The sequence below is a fragment of the Actinia tenebrosa genome, unplaced genomic scaffold (assembly GCF_029948245.1).
Source record: "Actinia tenebrosa isolate PJP-AT-01 unplaced genomic scaffold, QUT_ActTen_1.0 PGA_scaffold2__45_contigs__length_23673736, whole genome shotgun sequence".
In the NCBI taxonomy this organism is placed as follows: domain Eukaryota; kingdom Metazoa; phylum Cnidaria; class Anthozoa; order Actiniaria; family Actiniidae; genus Actinia; species Actinia tenebrosa.
Genome location: NW_028292579.1, coordinates 17,224,151 through 17,238,239, shown reverse-complemented (window position 1 = coordinate 17,238,239; position 14,089 = coordinate 17,224,151). Strand labels below are relative to the sequence as shown.

Below are 14,089 nucleotides of genomic sequence, written 5' to 3'. Positions count from 1 at the left end.
TAATTAGCTCCAGTGAATGCTAAAGCTGCAATGACTCCACCTGCGACTAAGCTAACCATTATATGTTAGGCAGGTACTTTTCCTTTCGTAGGTAATCCTTTAGCATGATAGCCCCGCCTACGGCAGCGGTCATCTTAGCAAAATTAGCGAAGCTCTTGCTTGGGTCTTCAGTAAAGTCTTCTTTGAGCACTTTCTTACTGTAGTCTACAACCACTGATAGAAGATAGCCTTTAGTAGATAACCATAGAGTACACCATTCGAACGCAGTTGCAGTGACTAGAGTAGATTTATTGACGGTAGATATTGTTACGATCTTAAGAAACTAAGAAACTGGTTCGAACTGAAATACAGGTTAAAACACAACATTAATTTAAGATCAATTATGCTAGCTATTACAAGATCAATAAATTCACTTACTTTGATGTACGTGGATAGGATAAAGATTGAGAAAGAAGGTAGAATTTTGATAGATTGAAGACTGATAATACGGTGTAGTTAGCGTCGAGAAAGCTATATGATACTACTGAAAAAGCACGTGTCATAGATTGATTGACTGAGGTATCGAGTCACTTAATCATATAATAAAAAACTTTGTAAAAGATTAACTAGTTAACATTCCGGCCCCTTAAAGGCGCTAAGTACTGCCTTTACAATAAACTATAAGGATAAAGGCCGGAGGACAAGAAAACTGAACGGTAACAATAATAATCGTAAATGGTATGTAATAAACTAAGAGTTCAAAGTTAGTGTCCCTCGTGCATTGCACAATAGTATATCGTAGAGTCCTTTGTTTAGGCTGCAACATCTGCTTCCTCCAGAAGTACAATCTTACTGACTGGACGTACAAGCGTCGATGTCTTCGTCCTTATTTTAGCGGACCGTACTAAGCCATCCACACTATTCTGGTAAACTTCTAGTACTCTGCCTAGTGGCCATGAAAATCGCTGTGTGGTATCATCAACGATCATCACGACGTCGTTGGGTTGCAGATTCCGTTGCTTTTTGATCCACTTTTGGCGGGCTTGTAGACTGGGCAGGTACTCTTTCACCCACCTCCTCCAAAAAACGTCGGCTAGGTACTGCACCTGTCGCCACCTTCGCCGACTGTAGACGTCTTCCTTTGCAAAAATACCTGGGGGAATGGTCGAACCTGGACGTAGCAGTAGCAGATGGTTGGGAGTCAGAGCTTCAAGGTCTCGCGGGTCTTCAGAAACCTTTGTAAGTGGGCGGCTGTTCATGATCATTTCTACTTCGCACATCAGGGTGGATAACGTTTCGTCGCAGATGGTTTGTTGTTTTAAAAGTCCTTGGAGAATCTTCCTGGTCGATCTGATACATCGCTCCCACACATCGCCATGGTGCGAGCCTGAAGGTGGATTGAATGTCCACTTTACATTCTTTGCTAGAAGCGCGTCGTGGATGGCTTGCTGATTCATTGATTGGATCGATTCGCGAAGTTCCCTTTCGCCCCCGACGAAGTTCGTCCCATTATCCGTCCTAATTTCTTTAGGTGGGCCTCTTCTTGCGATAAATCGCCTTAGCGTGTTTATAAAGGAATCTGTATCTAGGCTGTGTGAAATTTCTATATGAACAGCTCGTACGGTAAGACAAGTGAAGATCACGCCGTATCTCTTTACTGTTGTTCTTCCACGACGTACCAAGAACGGTCCAAAGAAGTCAATCCCGACGGATGTGAACGGTGGATTATCCGGAGTCACGCGGTCTCTTGGCAGGTCCGCCATTTTTTGCTGCTGTGGTTTGCCGTGATTCTTTCTGCAAAAGAAGCATGTACCGATGGCACGGCGCACCGCTGCTCGGGCCTTGACAATCCAGTATCTTTGTCTTAGATGAGATAAAACATGCTCTGCGCCACAGTGACCATTAGTAACGTGGTGGTGTCTAATCAACAGCTCGGTGACATGCTGCTTGCTAGGGAGAATAATTTGGTGCTTGTGATCTTCGTCTATCGGTGCGTTCGCCAGACGACCTCCTACACATATCAGGCCATCAATCAGCTGAGGACTGAGGTTGTAGATAGAACTTGACTGCAACACTGTGGAATTACGTGAAGATAGAGCGACAACCTCTTCGGGAAAGGCCGACTTCTGCACTAACTTGAGGATTTCCCTTTCTGCCGCATTCATCTCGTCCACTGTTATCGGATCCAGCTTGTTCGAAGTGTTGACAGTCTCTTGAGCCCGACGCTTGCGGCACAGGTTACGGAGATTTGACTTCAACCGCAACATCCAGGCAACGGACTTGCGCAGGCGGGTCCAACTGGAGAACCGTTCGAAGCGCTTTACCATATCCCCGTTCATTTCCGCTGTGGAGATAACGTTGACTACTGCTTCCCTCTTCACTTCTGGGTCGTTATCTTCCAGTTTCACAGCAGGACGTCGAGGCCAGTTCTCTTCTGAATTCCAAAGGAAGCCTGGACCATTCAGCCAGCGGTTATCTCCTAAGGCCGCTTTAGGCGACAAACCTCTTGACGCATCGTCTGCAGGGTTGGACCTTGTGTCGACATACGACCATTGAGTCCTTGTTGACTTCTCGCGTATTGCAGTCACTCTGTTTGCTACAAACGTATGGAATCGTTTGTCCTCATTCTCGATGTATGCAAGTACGCATGTGCTGTCGGTCCAAAATCTCGAATCTTCTAGCACTGGGATGGAAAGCTCTTTGAGAGACATCTGATCGAGTCTAGTGGAGAGAACAGCCGCAGACAACTCCAACCTCGGTATGGTAACTGGTTTGAGGGGTGCTAGCCTCGACTTGCCATTGACGAAAGAACAGTGAATTCCCCCTTCTCGATTGACTAGTCTGAGGTATGTTACTGCTCCATAGCCTAGTTGAGAAGCGTCAGAGAAGTGGTGCAATTGGCTTGATGAGACTTCACCGAATCCGTCTGGTTTGAAGCAACGACGGATAGCTAAGCTTTCCAGATGTGGTAAATCTTGCAACCAGCTCTGCCAGCGTTGAAGGTCTGCCTCTGTCATAGGATCATCCCACCCTAGTCTTTGGCGGCACAGGTCTTGGAGCAGCAGCTTAGCCGGTAGCGTATATGGAGCAACGAATCCCAGCGGGTCGTAAATCGAACTGACTACCGAAAGTATACCTCGTCTGGTGGCGGGTCTGTCCTTGATAACGATAGCGAATCCAAAGGTGTCGGATGAGACTTTCCACTGAACGCCAAGAGCTCTCTCAATGCATGTAGAATCGAAGTCCAGAGTCTTCGTAGAAGGCGCTCTTTCCTGTTCTGGGATTGTCGAGAGAACCGCAGCGGAGTTTGACATCCACTTTGTCAAACGAAAGCCTCCCTTTGCCAATAGATCACGCAGCTCTTTAGCGAGATGAACTGCAGCTTTCTCGGTAGCCACAGACTTGAGGCAATCGTCGACGTAGAAATTTCTCTTAACTGTCTCGATTGCCTGTGTACTGAATTCTCCTGAGTAGTCGTCAGCTGTCTTGCGTAGAGCAAACGTTGCGCAACTAGGCGATGAAGTTCCTCCGAACAGATGGACATTCATCTGGAACTCTTCTATTTCACCTTCGAGATCTCCATCCTTAAACCATAGAAATCGTAGAGCGTCACGATCTCCTTCCGGTACTCGTACCTGATAGAACATTGATTCAATGTCTGACATGAGGGCAATTGGTTCCTCGCGGAATCTCGTAAGCACCCCAATCAGAGAGTTGTTAAGGTCCGGCCCCTGTAGAAGCTCATCGTTCAATGCTTTGCCTTTATGCTTAGCTGAGCAGTCATATACGACGCGGACCTTGTCGGGTTTTTTTGGATGGAACACAGGGTGGTGAGGCAGATACCAGGTAACATTCGTGGCGACGTAACAGTCAGTGACCTTTCTGGCGTAGTCTTTCTCGAGCAGATTGTCGATGAATCTTGAATACATCTCGTGTAGCTTGGGGTCCTTCCCGAGTCGTTTCTTCAGGAGCAGAAGACGGTGCATAGCAAGGCATCTGTTGTTTTCAAGAGAGGGCGCGTCATTCTTCCAAGGCAGCGCCAACTCGTAATGCCCATCTTTACGACAAATAGTTTCCTCCATGATCTTTAGAGCTCGCCTGTCTTCCATTGACATAGTTCTCTTGTTGTCGTATTGTGAGTCGTTGAACTCCATATTGCAGAAACTCTTAAATTGATGTTCGAGATTTGCTTCAGATTGAACAAAGTTCGACATGTGGAATTCGTGGGCTCCATTTTTCAGTGGTCCGACAACCGCCCATCCTAGAATGGTCTTCATTGCGTATGGTTCTCCTTCTAATCCTGCTCTGATTTCCTCCGGTTGCAGGGCTCTGGGAACGTCGCTGCCAATCAGTAAGTCGACCTCTGCATTGATGCTTGGTATACTAAGACCTTTGAAGTGTTGCCAACTGTTTACATCTACTTGACTAGCCATACTTTCTGTCGAGACAGGAAGATTCGCAATGGAGAATACGGTAGGAATTTCTAGATGGCCAGTACCATCCAGGGCTGATACCTCTAGGCCAAGAACTGTTGTCTCAGTTTTGCTGTTGACCTTCTCTATCGTCGTGATAGATAAAGTGGTTTCCTTTCCTTGGGCATTGAGCATGTGTTTGAGTCTTTCTGTGCAAAAGGTGGTATTTGATCCCCCATCCAGGAACGCGTACGTTTGTACTACCTTGTTGGAGTCTCTTGCCTTGACCTTCACAGGAACTATAGGCAAGGCTATTATCTTCCGGGTCGGGACTGTTGGGTGACTCTTGACATAGCCGTTTCGAACCTGGGAGGAACTTTGGTTGGTGGTTTGTTTCGAATCACTGCTTGTTGCCTCGCCATCTTGTTTGGATTCTTTAGCTGTACTCGACTTTGGGTGAAGAAAGGTCGAATGTTTTTGTGTGCATCCATCCACCTTGCAAAAGCTTGCCTTTGAACAAGAATTAGCTACGTGACCATTGGTAAGACAGTTGTCACACAATCTCTTGTTGCGAACAAGTTTGTGTCTTTCTTCTAAGCTCATTCCTCTGAAGACGGAGCACTGAGAAAGCCAGTGATTATTGCTGCATGACGGGCATTCTGGAAGTCTCCGAGACGTCGTAGTATTGAGACATTCGCTGTTCTTGTTATTGCTGTTTGGAGATGTTCTCGCGTCGACTTGAGTTGCGAACGACATTGTTCTCCTAGTGTTTCGTTCGTTGTAACTTCTTGGCTTGTTTGTATTCAGGTTGCTGTTGTTTGACATGTCACCGAATATTGGATGGGCTGCAATTCTCGCGCGATCCTCCACGAATGCGGCTACATCGTCAATGGTAATTTCTCTTCCGTCCCTTTCGGTGATCCTATCTGCGATGTCGCGCCACTTCAGGCGTAACCCGTATGGCAGCTTGTCCACAATGCGCTTCAGCGTGTCCGGGTTTTCTATTTTACTCGAAAATCCAATCTCTCTTAGGGTGTTCCTGCAGCTCGTGAGAAGGGTTGAGAACTTACGCAGTGCTTCGCCAGATTCGGTCTTTATCGGGTTGCCTTCGGTTAGTCTACCAACATACGATGCTGCTATTTTGTAGCTTTGGCCGTATCTTTGCTTAAGAAGTTTTCGGGCTTCGCGATAGCCTTCTGCGGGGGGCATTGAAAGGCAACTCCGCATCAGCTCCTGTACGTCTCCAGCTGTATATTGTACAAGATAGTACAATCTTGCATTGTCGCTCTCCGTTTTGGACTCGATGATATTCTCAAAGGCTCGGACGAAGCTGCAATATTCTATCGGATTTCCGTCAAAGGTTGGTACCTCAGGCTGAGGTAGCATCAAGGCAAGGGTGTGTCGCTGTTGCTGAACCAGTAGGCTCTCTATTTGTTGAGCTTGCATTCTCTGGGCCGCCATCGCGCTAAGAATAGCTTCTTCGTTTTCCGATTTTATCTTGATGTCCTTCTTCAAGTCCTCTGTCTTCTTCTCGTTGATTGATATTTTAAGGTCGGCTGGTAAGTTGAGCATCGGTGGTGGTGTTAATGGTGTCTTAGGCCTTTTAAAATCTCCGTTTTCTTCCGTACTGTCCTCGTCTGTTTCTTCGCCGCTCGATTCATTGGAAACTGTCTCGTAACTGCTCTCACCTTCGTAGGCATTTTCTTCGGCGGTGGCCTTTGCTATTTCTGTTTCCAGTTCCAATTGTTCCATTTTCTGTTTCAAACGCAGTTCTTCTTCTTGAAGTGCTTGTCGTTTTTTAAGAAGCGTCACTTGAACTTTCAACGCTGCCTTTCGTGCGGCGATATTTGCCCTTGACGAACGTGAGCTGCGATGAGACGTGACACTGGCGTTGTCGTCATCGACCTTTGGATCGCATGACTTCTTCTCCAACTCTGATGCTGTGGCTATAGAGTCTATTCTTCGTTTTAAATCGCAAACTCTTGTCATCTCTGCTTCGAAGTATTCATGGGATTCTTCTATATCGCATTCGTCAGACAGATTGGCGTGGTAAGTTTCGTGAGCAGTTCGAAAATTGTCCATCGCGTCATCCAGTTCGGGAATTTTCAATTTTATGGATTCTAAATTGTCGACGCTGAGTAGCATTTCTTTGATTTCATTTTGTGTTTTTGTAATAAGCCCTTTGGCGGCGCTCCTAGCTCGTTTCAGTTGTCGCAGTTCTTCCATTATTGGATTGGCAGATTATTGAATTCCGATCATTCCTTTGACCATGCGGTTATCAATGTTCCTTTGAACCATACAGCATTCCGATCATTCCAACGAAATCAAGTACGGCGAAGTAGAAGTTATACAGCAATGTACAGTCGTAAATAACACAGCTATACGTACCAAATTCGAACTAAATGTAGTCTACAACCACTGATAGAAGATAGCCTTTAGTAGATAACCATAGAGTACACCATTCGAACGCAGTTGCAGTGACTAGAGTAGATTTATTGACGGTAGATATTGTTACGATCTTAAGAAACTAAGAAACTGGTTCGAACTGAAATACAGGTTAAAACACAACATTAATTTAAGATCAATTATGCTAGCTATTACAAGATCAATAAATTCACTTACTTTGATGTACGTGGATAGGATAAAGATTGAGAAAGAAGGTAGAATTTTGATAGATTGAAGACTGATAATACGGTGTAGTTAGCGTCGAGAAAGCTATATGATACTACTGAAAAAGCACGTGTCATAGATTGATTGACTGAGGTATCGAGTCACTTAATCATATAATAAAAAACTTTGTAAAAGATTAACTAGTTAACACTTACCTACCCAACCAATACCCGCAACGATGGAAGTAATGATAGCTGCCTCTTCAACAGTTTTCAACAACGCGGTTGACATTATATTACAAAGCGAGAAGGAAAATCTAGGTCGCCACGGTACGTGGTGATAAATCTACTCCATTTCAGGGATCTTACTTTTTCTAACCTCCACAGGTGCGTGATATGTTGCGGCCTCCCACTTTACTTTTGGCTTCGTAGCCCGCCATTGTAAGTAAAGGCTGCCTGCTGCTATAGCGACTCCTAACGCGCCGATGACGTAGCCGGGATTCCAAAAGGATTCCTCTTCTCTTTCCTCCACCTTTTCCTCCTTCTTTGCTTTGTTCTTTTTATTCATCTCCGCGAGCTTCTTTCCGGCAGCGACTCTGCCCGGAGATTTAGCCTTGGTAATCTTGGTATCTTCTACGGGTGGTTGTTCTTCGGTGTCACTCATCTTATATTAAGGGACTTGAAGAACTTGACAAGTAACTTGATGACGACTTGACAATGACTTGACTAAGTACTTGAGAATGACTTAAGGACGACTTGACTAAGTACTTGAGGTGACTTGACAACGACTTGACTAAGTACTTGAGGTGACTTGACAACGACTTGACTAAGTACTTGACTAGGTACTTGAGGCGACTTGATCAGGTACCTCAGCAAGTGCCGCCTGGAAGACCTTTTCGACTTCTCTGTCCTTCTTGAAGTCCTTCCAAGATGTTCCGAAGGAACCTAGTACCTCCTTCAAGTCGACGTGCTGAGCTACGTGAAGTGCCGCAGAGGCGACTGCCATTAACTTACCGCACTTCAAAGACAACCACCCACAGGTTATCTTAAGTTCTTGGGATATGACATAGTCATCTCTTATGTCCTTCTGTAGTTGCTCCACGTCGTCTATGGGCAGCGCAAGTCCAAGCAATTTAGTCGCGAACTTAATGGCTGAGTATGCTACGGCGTCCGTGGTCTTACTTGCAAGGGCAGCCTCATACCTCTTATGGAACTTCTTGACTTCCTCTTCCGACAGCTTATTAACCTGCTCATGGGTAAGTTCCTTGCCTATCATTTCCTTACACTTCCCCGAGGAAACAAGGATGTTAAGTTGTTCCTTAAGGTTACTTTCGTCTAACTGTGTGGGGACTTCATCTATGAGCTGCTCAATGTCCATATATGTTAACGTCATACGGAAACCTCAAAGAGAAGATCATTTTGGAATGTTGGTGCGCTTTTAAATGCCGCATGTATTCGTGCAGCTGTTCCTTGCTTATCTCACCGCCGTAGTCGCTTAAAATGGTTTCCAGGTCAGACTTGCTCGGAGTATAAAATACGACCAGGGAGCCTATGTTTTCCCTAAAGGGCTTAGAGACGCTGGTAAGCTGCTGGGAAAGCAACCAAACGCTAATGTTGTCATGTCTACCGCTAAAGGCGAGCTTCACTAATTCGGAGGTGCGCCTTTTTACGTCGTCCCCACAGGCAATGTCATCCAGTATGAGCAAGGTTTGCGTATCTTTAGGGAATTGCTTGTGCCAGAACTTCAAATGGCTGGATAACTCGTTAGGGTCTAAGATATCTACGAAGAAGTCGTCGTCTTTCACTCCTATGCCCGTCCAGGTGCGGTTATTCACGTAGGTGGGGCAAAGCAGCACTATGTAGTCGAAGCGGTATCTAAAGGGTCCTAATAGCTGCTCCACGATGAACTGGGTCTTTCCGCAGCCGGTGGGTCCTACTATCAGAGCGTTACAAGGCATGTGATCTGGGTTCATATATAGATGGAACCAGTGGAAGCAGTAAGAAGGATTACCGCCGACGCAAAGGATAAAAGAGACACCATAGAAATGCAAAGGGAAGAGATAGACCGGTTAAAAGAGCGCGTACAGGAATTGTACGATGAAATGTGCGGTCTGAAGCGTGCAGAACGGTTTGGCGCCTTGTTGACGATGGCGACGTGGGCTAAGGAGTCCATTAAGGACTTCATTCGATATCCCCCATAGATATATGGACTGCATTACGTGCGAACTACCTGCTGACTGCATCATCGTTACCCCTCCGACGCCTCGTAAGAAACACAGCTGCTGTCACTGTAATAAGGTATTCTCTGAAGAAGACTTCGTTGGACATTGGTGTCCCGCGGATACTAAAGCACAAAGGACTTTAGACGACGTTCGAGAAGAGTAAGAGGTCGCAAAGAAGATCTTACTAAGCCCCAGCAAGAGGAATTAGCATAGGTCTTTCTTTTTTATTGTTATTTTGTTAAATGCTGCAAAGAGGTCTCAAGTAAGGACCTATTTTTTATTGTTATTTTGTTAAATCATCACGATCGAAGAATGGTTAACATGATTATCTTTTTGCTGGTTTCAACAATGAGAAAGAATGATACCTCATCTTTTAATGGGGGCTTAACAAAATAACAAGAAATAATAGACCCTTACTTGAGACCTCTTTGCAGCATTTAACAAAATAACAATAAAAAATAAGGTATGTATAATGAAGTGCGTGCAATGTGATAGAGCTTTTAGTAGCAAGCAGCGACTGCAATACCATCTTTCCAAGAAAGTCTGTCAGAAGACAATCAGCACTGTTTGCGGTGACTGCGGTAAGGAACTGTCCACTGTACAGGCCCTACGATATCACCGCGAGAACAGAGTCTGCCTTAAAGGCCATTGCCACCGATGCGATGAACCTCTCTTTGAAGAGAACTGGCATAAATACCGCTGTCGTCGTTACCACCTCGAAGATGTCGTCTGTGAAACCCACGGCGATTTAGCAGGGCGATGTTGCCCCCTTGAAACCGGCCGGGCGCTTACGCGACGTAAGAAGGAAATAGACCAAGATTTCGTATGCTTTGACGACTATGAAGGAGTAAAATGGGAGAATAGGGAACACTGGGACGGCATCTGCGATAAATGTGGTTGTCAACGCAGCGGTCAGCATATTTGGTGTTGCCTGTATGACGGTCCCAAGCCTTTAGACCATTACCTGGCGATACGAAAGGCTTGGAAAAATGAGAAAGATATATGATTCCTCAAATCACAGCATTCATAGGGGGAGCCTTGATTACGATATCGATTGATTTCATGTCAGAAAAAATGAGGTCCGCCGAAGCAGACCAATATCTAATCAATCACATAATGGATTAGCTTCCGGGCGACGTTCGATGTCAAACTTCCATCGACCGTTAACCTTACCATAGGTACGCAGGTGTGTATATTCTTCACCTTGCAGTACGTACCTTACACAGTCAGGTGCCCAAAGACTGTACTCTTGGCTGCCGTCTAAGAGGACCAACCTTAAACGGTTAATGTCCTCGAAGACGACGTAATTTTTTATTTCGTATGAAATGCCATGTAGCAAGTCGCGCCAGTGAGTTTGTTCAAGAATCATTATATCTATGAAATATCTTTTGGTGCGTGCTTAAGGTCTCATGCGATTTGAAAGCCTTAACACACCAAGGGCAAGGTATGCGAATGCCGTCGACGTAACGGTCGATTTCCATGCAGATCAGATCGTAATCGTTGCTTACCATCGTTAAGTATCCATTCATTTTATATTGCGCCAATACCGCTTTTTGTTTGTCGGACAATACGCCGTTACCCTTTGGCGTCTTCAGTTCCAGACAGAACCCATTGTATTTCTTATGGGAGTTAAGAATTAGGATGTCGGGTTGACCTGCCTGGTAGCCCTTTTGCCAGCACTTTATCCTTTTACTGCTGGTATCTTGCAATTCCCCGAGTCCAGGTGCTAATATCAGCGTAGGGTAAAACCGGCGTATCTTATCGATGACCTTCTTCTGTAAGTCGAACTCAGTCTCGATTTTGATGATCAACTTATTTGGACTATCCAACGAGTATTTCCCCCTTCTTCCTTAATGTAGGTAGAACGTCTTCAAAGACCCAATCTTGGAACGACTCTGCCGTTGGCAGTTTGGAGCTGAATATCAATTGATACAAACCAGCCTCCGTCACATACAGGGATTGCGGGTGTAAACCAGAAGGGAGGCGATTCACCTCCAACTCGTTAAGTCTCTTCTTATGCTTGTCCCGCACGTGGACTTTAATAGCATCTTTGGTGTCTGCATAACCTAATGCCTTTGCTACCTCCTTTGCTTTAAAGTACAGCTCATCGCCTTGCACTATGCATTGCAGTTTAGTTTCATTGTTTTCGAATACGCGGAGCATATTATACGTAAGGGATATTTTTTATCCTTTCGCGAGCCTAGTAGGCAACGCTTTTTAGCTGATTCATTTCTACGCTCAGTTGCGCGTCAGACACGACGAAGATATATGCGTTGATCTTAGTAGCGTCGCTGGCGTCTTTGGTGCGCTTGATCTCCAACGTAATACCGTCCTGGGTATTTACCAGCCGCAATCCCTGACCATGTAGGTCTTCGTCGTTCGTTGTGCGCATGTCGATCCACAGCGCGTACTTATCCTTAAAGAATTTCTTTGGGTCAATTTGGTCGCCAAACTTACGCGCGACTTCCCGGTACATATCCGTGGGCTTTATCCCTTGTGAGTAAACCTTATTAGGCACTCCGTTGATGCTAACACCTACGTTGGTAATGTTAGGATTAAAGAACGCCTCGGAGTCACGCAATCCTGCCGTGTATGTCTTTGCGAACAGCAACATTATCCCTGTAAGGCTGCGCCTGGGAAGGTTAATGCTTTGGTTGATGACCTCTTCGACGTTATTTGTAAAGCTGAACGTCTTGTACATCACGACGTGATCGTAAAGGAAAGCCTTCCCGGAGCTGTATTCCATACCGGCGCTACGTGCTAAGTCTTCGCTGTATACCGTCTCATACTGCAGCTCTAAGTTAGTAACGGAGTATGGGTGGACGGCTGAGGAACTTACGTCCTTTCCCTGTAGGATGTTCGTAGTGTCTGCTAGGGTTACTTCGAACTGCAGCTCGCTTAGCTGCCTTGGGTAGTATGCACCGTGGTTCGTGATAACTTCGAAATCTAATGGAACGACATATTTAGTACCATAAGCTGTCTTTATTTCGTCTTCTCCTGAGGCGCCAGAGGTTGCGCTTCTTACCTTGCGTATAGCATCACTGGCGATTCCCTGCTCTATCCTTTGCGCGCGGTCAAATGCAGTCAACCATAAGTCTTTGTACGTGGTATACAAATCATACCTGTTTAAGTCCAAGAGGGATTCCCCTGCGAACTTCACCCGCATCTTTGAGACAATGTTGCGGCCAAGGTCGTTGACAACGTGACGCGCGTCCGCAGTGCTTGGTTGTATTGCTAGGTCAAACCTTAGCGCCAGGGTGCCAGGAACTAAGACTAGGTTATCCGTTAGGCGGGGTACGCCTACGTACAGGGTTTCCCCTGGCTTAGCGCTAGAAGGCGTGAATGTAACCCGGTGAAAGGTGCGTTCTGCTTTCAGTCCGCCAACCTGCTTAGGTAATACGTTGGGGTTTAACTTTGAGCTTATCATATATAATGGAAGCAGAAGGAACGGATTTCGACCCCACCACTGAGGAAGGTCAGGCTGACATTAACGACGGCGATGAAGAACCGCTGCTTCCCAACCAACAAGTCGACGATTCCCTAAGGGATAGGGCTACGAGGGCCCTAAGATATCTCAAAGCACGCGAGTACACGTTTCCGCGTGAGCACATAGAGCTTCAAAACATGGGTGAGCCGGAAGCAGCCGCACGGGAAACCATAGGGTGGGCAAAGCAGGAGCTAGAGCTGCGCTACAACAACTTTGATGCTGACGAGGTAAGGCTCACAGAACGCGGAAACAAAGTCCTCATAAGCGTTCAAGACCTGAGATTTCCTGATAAAGACCGCTGGACAAAACCACAGCCCCTCTTTGATGAGAATGGTGACGTTAGGGGTGACGTCTCAAGATTAAAAGGCTTCCAGCGTGCCACTAGAAGCATGTTAGAAAGATTGGAAAACATAAATGAAAGGGTCGCACTAGAAAAACACGCCGAGGAACTACAAGAAACGTTGAAAGAAAAGGAAGCAAAGTACGAAAGACAAATACGGCAGCTAACCGATGCTCAAAAGAAAGAAATCAAGGGCAAGAACGAAGTCATACTGCAATTCAAGCGAGAAGCTGAAACGGCTTTAGACGAAAGAGACCGAGCCAGACACGCCTTCAATCTTACTCTAAAAGAGTTGGATATGAGCAAGGAAGAAGCTAAAAACTTGCATATCACCATAGCCGGCTCTTTGGAGGAGCGGCGGCAGTTGGTTGCACAAATCAACACTAAGGAGGAACAAATCCGGCAAAGAGATCAGGCTATCGAAGACCTGGAGGGGCAAATAGAGCGGCAGCAAGAAGTAATCGAGGACCAAACTCGTACCGAGGAAGAAAGGGAGGCAGCTCAAAGGGAAGTAGAAATCCTTCAGGAAAGAGTCGCGGAATTACAGGCGCAAAAGGACAACCTGGAAAAGGAGCTGGGGCTTACCACCAAGGAAAAGGTAAAAAGAGCCCTTTTGAAGTATGGTCTTCCGCTGGCATTTGCGGTCGCTATTTCGAGCGTAGTAGGCGTGATCGTGTCCGCGCTTAAGGCTACAGGCGCGGGCGTAAAGAAATTAGGCAATGGGCTGACGGCCTTAGGAAAAAAGATGGCAGCCGGTTTGCCTGGGCTGCTGGGTTCGGTTGTTTCCTTGGCGCTTAGGGCCGGCGGAGAACTGCTAAAGTTTGTGGGTAACAACATTTGGATCTTGGTTGTCGCTATTGGGGTGGTCCTCATGAAGAAGATGAAGGCTTGATCTTATCCTTCTCATCGGGCGGTGCCCTGCTTTGAGGATAATGAAAGACAGTATTAGCACCGCCCTGGTAATTTGGAACCAACGGCAACACACTCATGGTAGAAATGGGCTTATGACTCCAGGCTGCATTAGCAGGCCTGCGACCTAT

The 14,089-nt window shown here is 46.1% G+C and overlaps 1 protein-coding gene across 2 annotated transcripts; it reads right to left on the bottom strand.

Moving 5' to 3' along the window:
* Positions 1–267: 267 nt before the first annotated feature.
* On the bottom strand, positions 268–7,209 carry LOC148909452 (uncharacterized). Of its 2 annotated transcripts, none has more exons than XR_016120348.1 (2): positions 418–7,209; positions 268–340 (listed from the first exon to the last, which is right to left on the bottom strand). XR_016120348.1 is itself a non-coding variant. In XM_089033498.1 (2 exons), exon 2 carries the CDS (start codon positions 6,615–6,617, stop codon positions 792–794), a length of 5,826 nt encoding a protein of 1,941 aa, XP_088889624.1. In that variant the 5' UTR covers positions 6,618–6,936; positions 7,014–7,209; the 3' UTR covers positions 268–791. The 2 variants fall into 2 exon arrangements, 1 of the variants encoding a protein (XP_088889624.1); XM_089033498.1 differs by having other exon boundaries at positions 268–6,936; positions 7,014–7,209.
* Between the last annotated feature and the right edge of the window lie 6,880 nt (positions 7,210–14,089).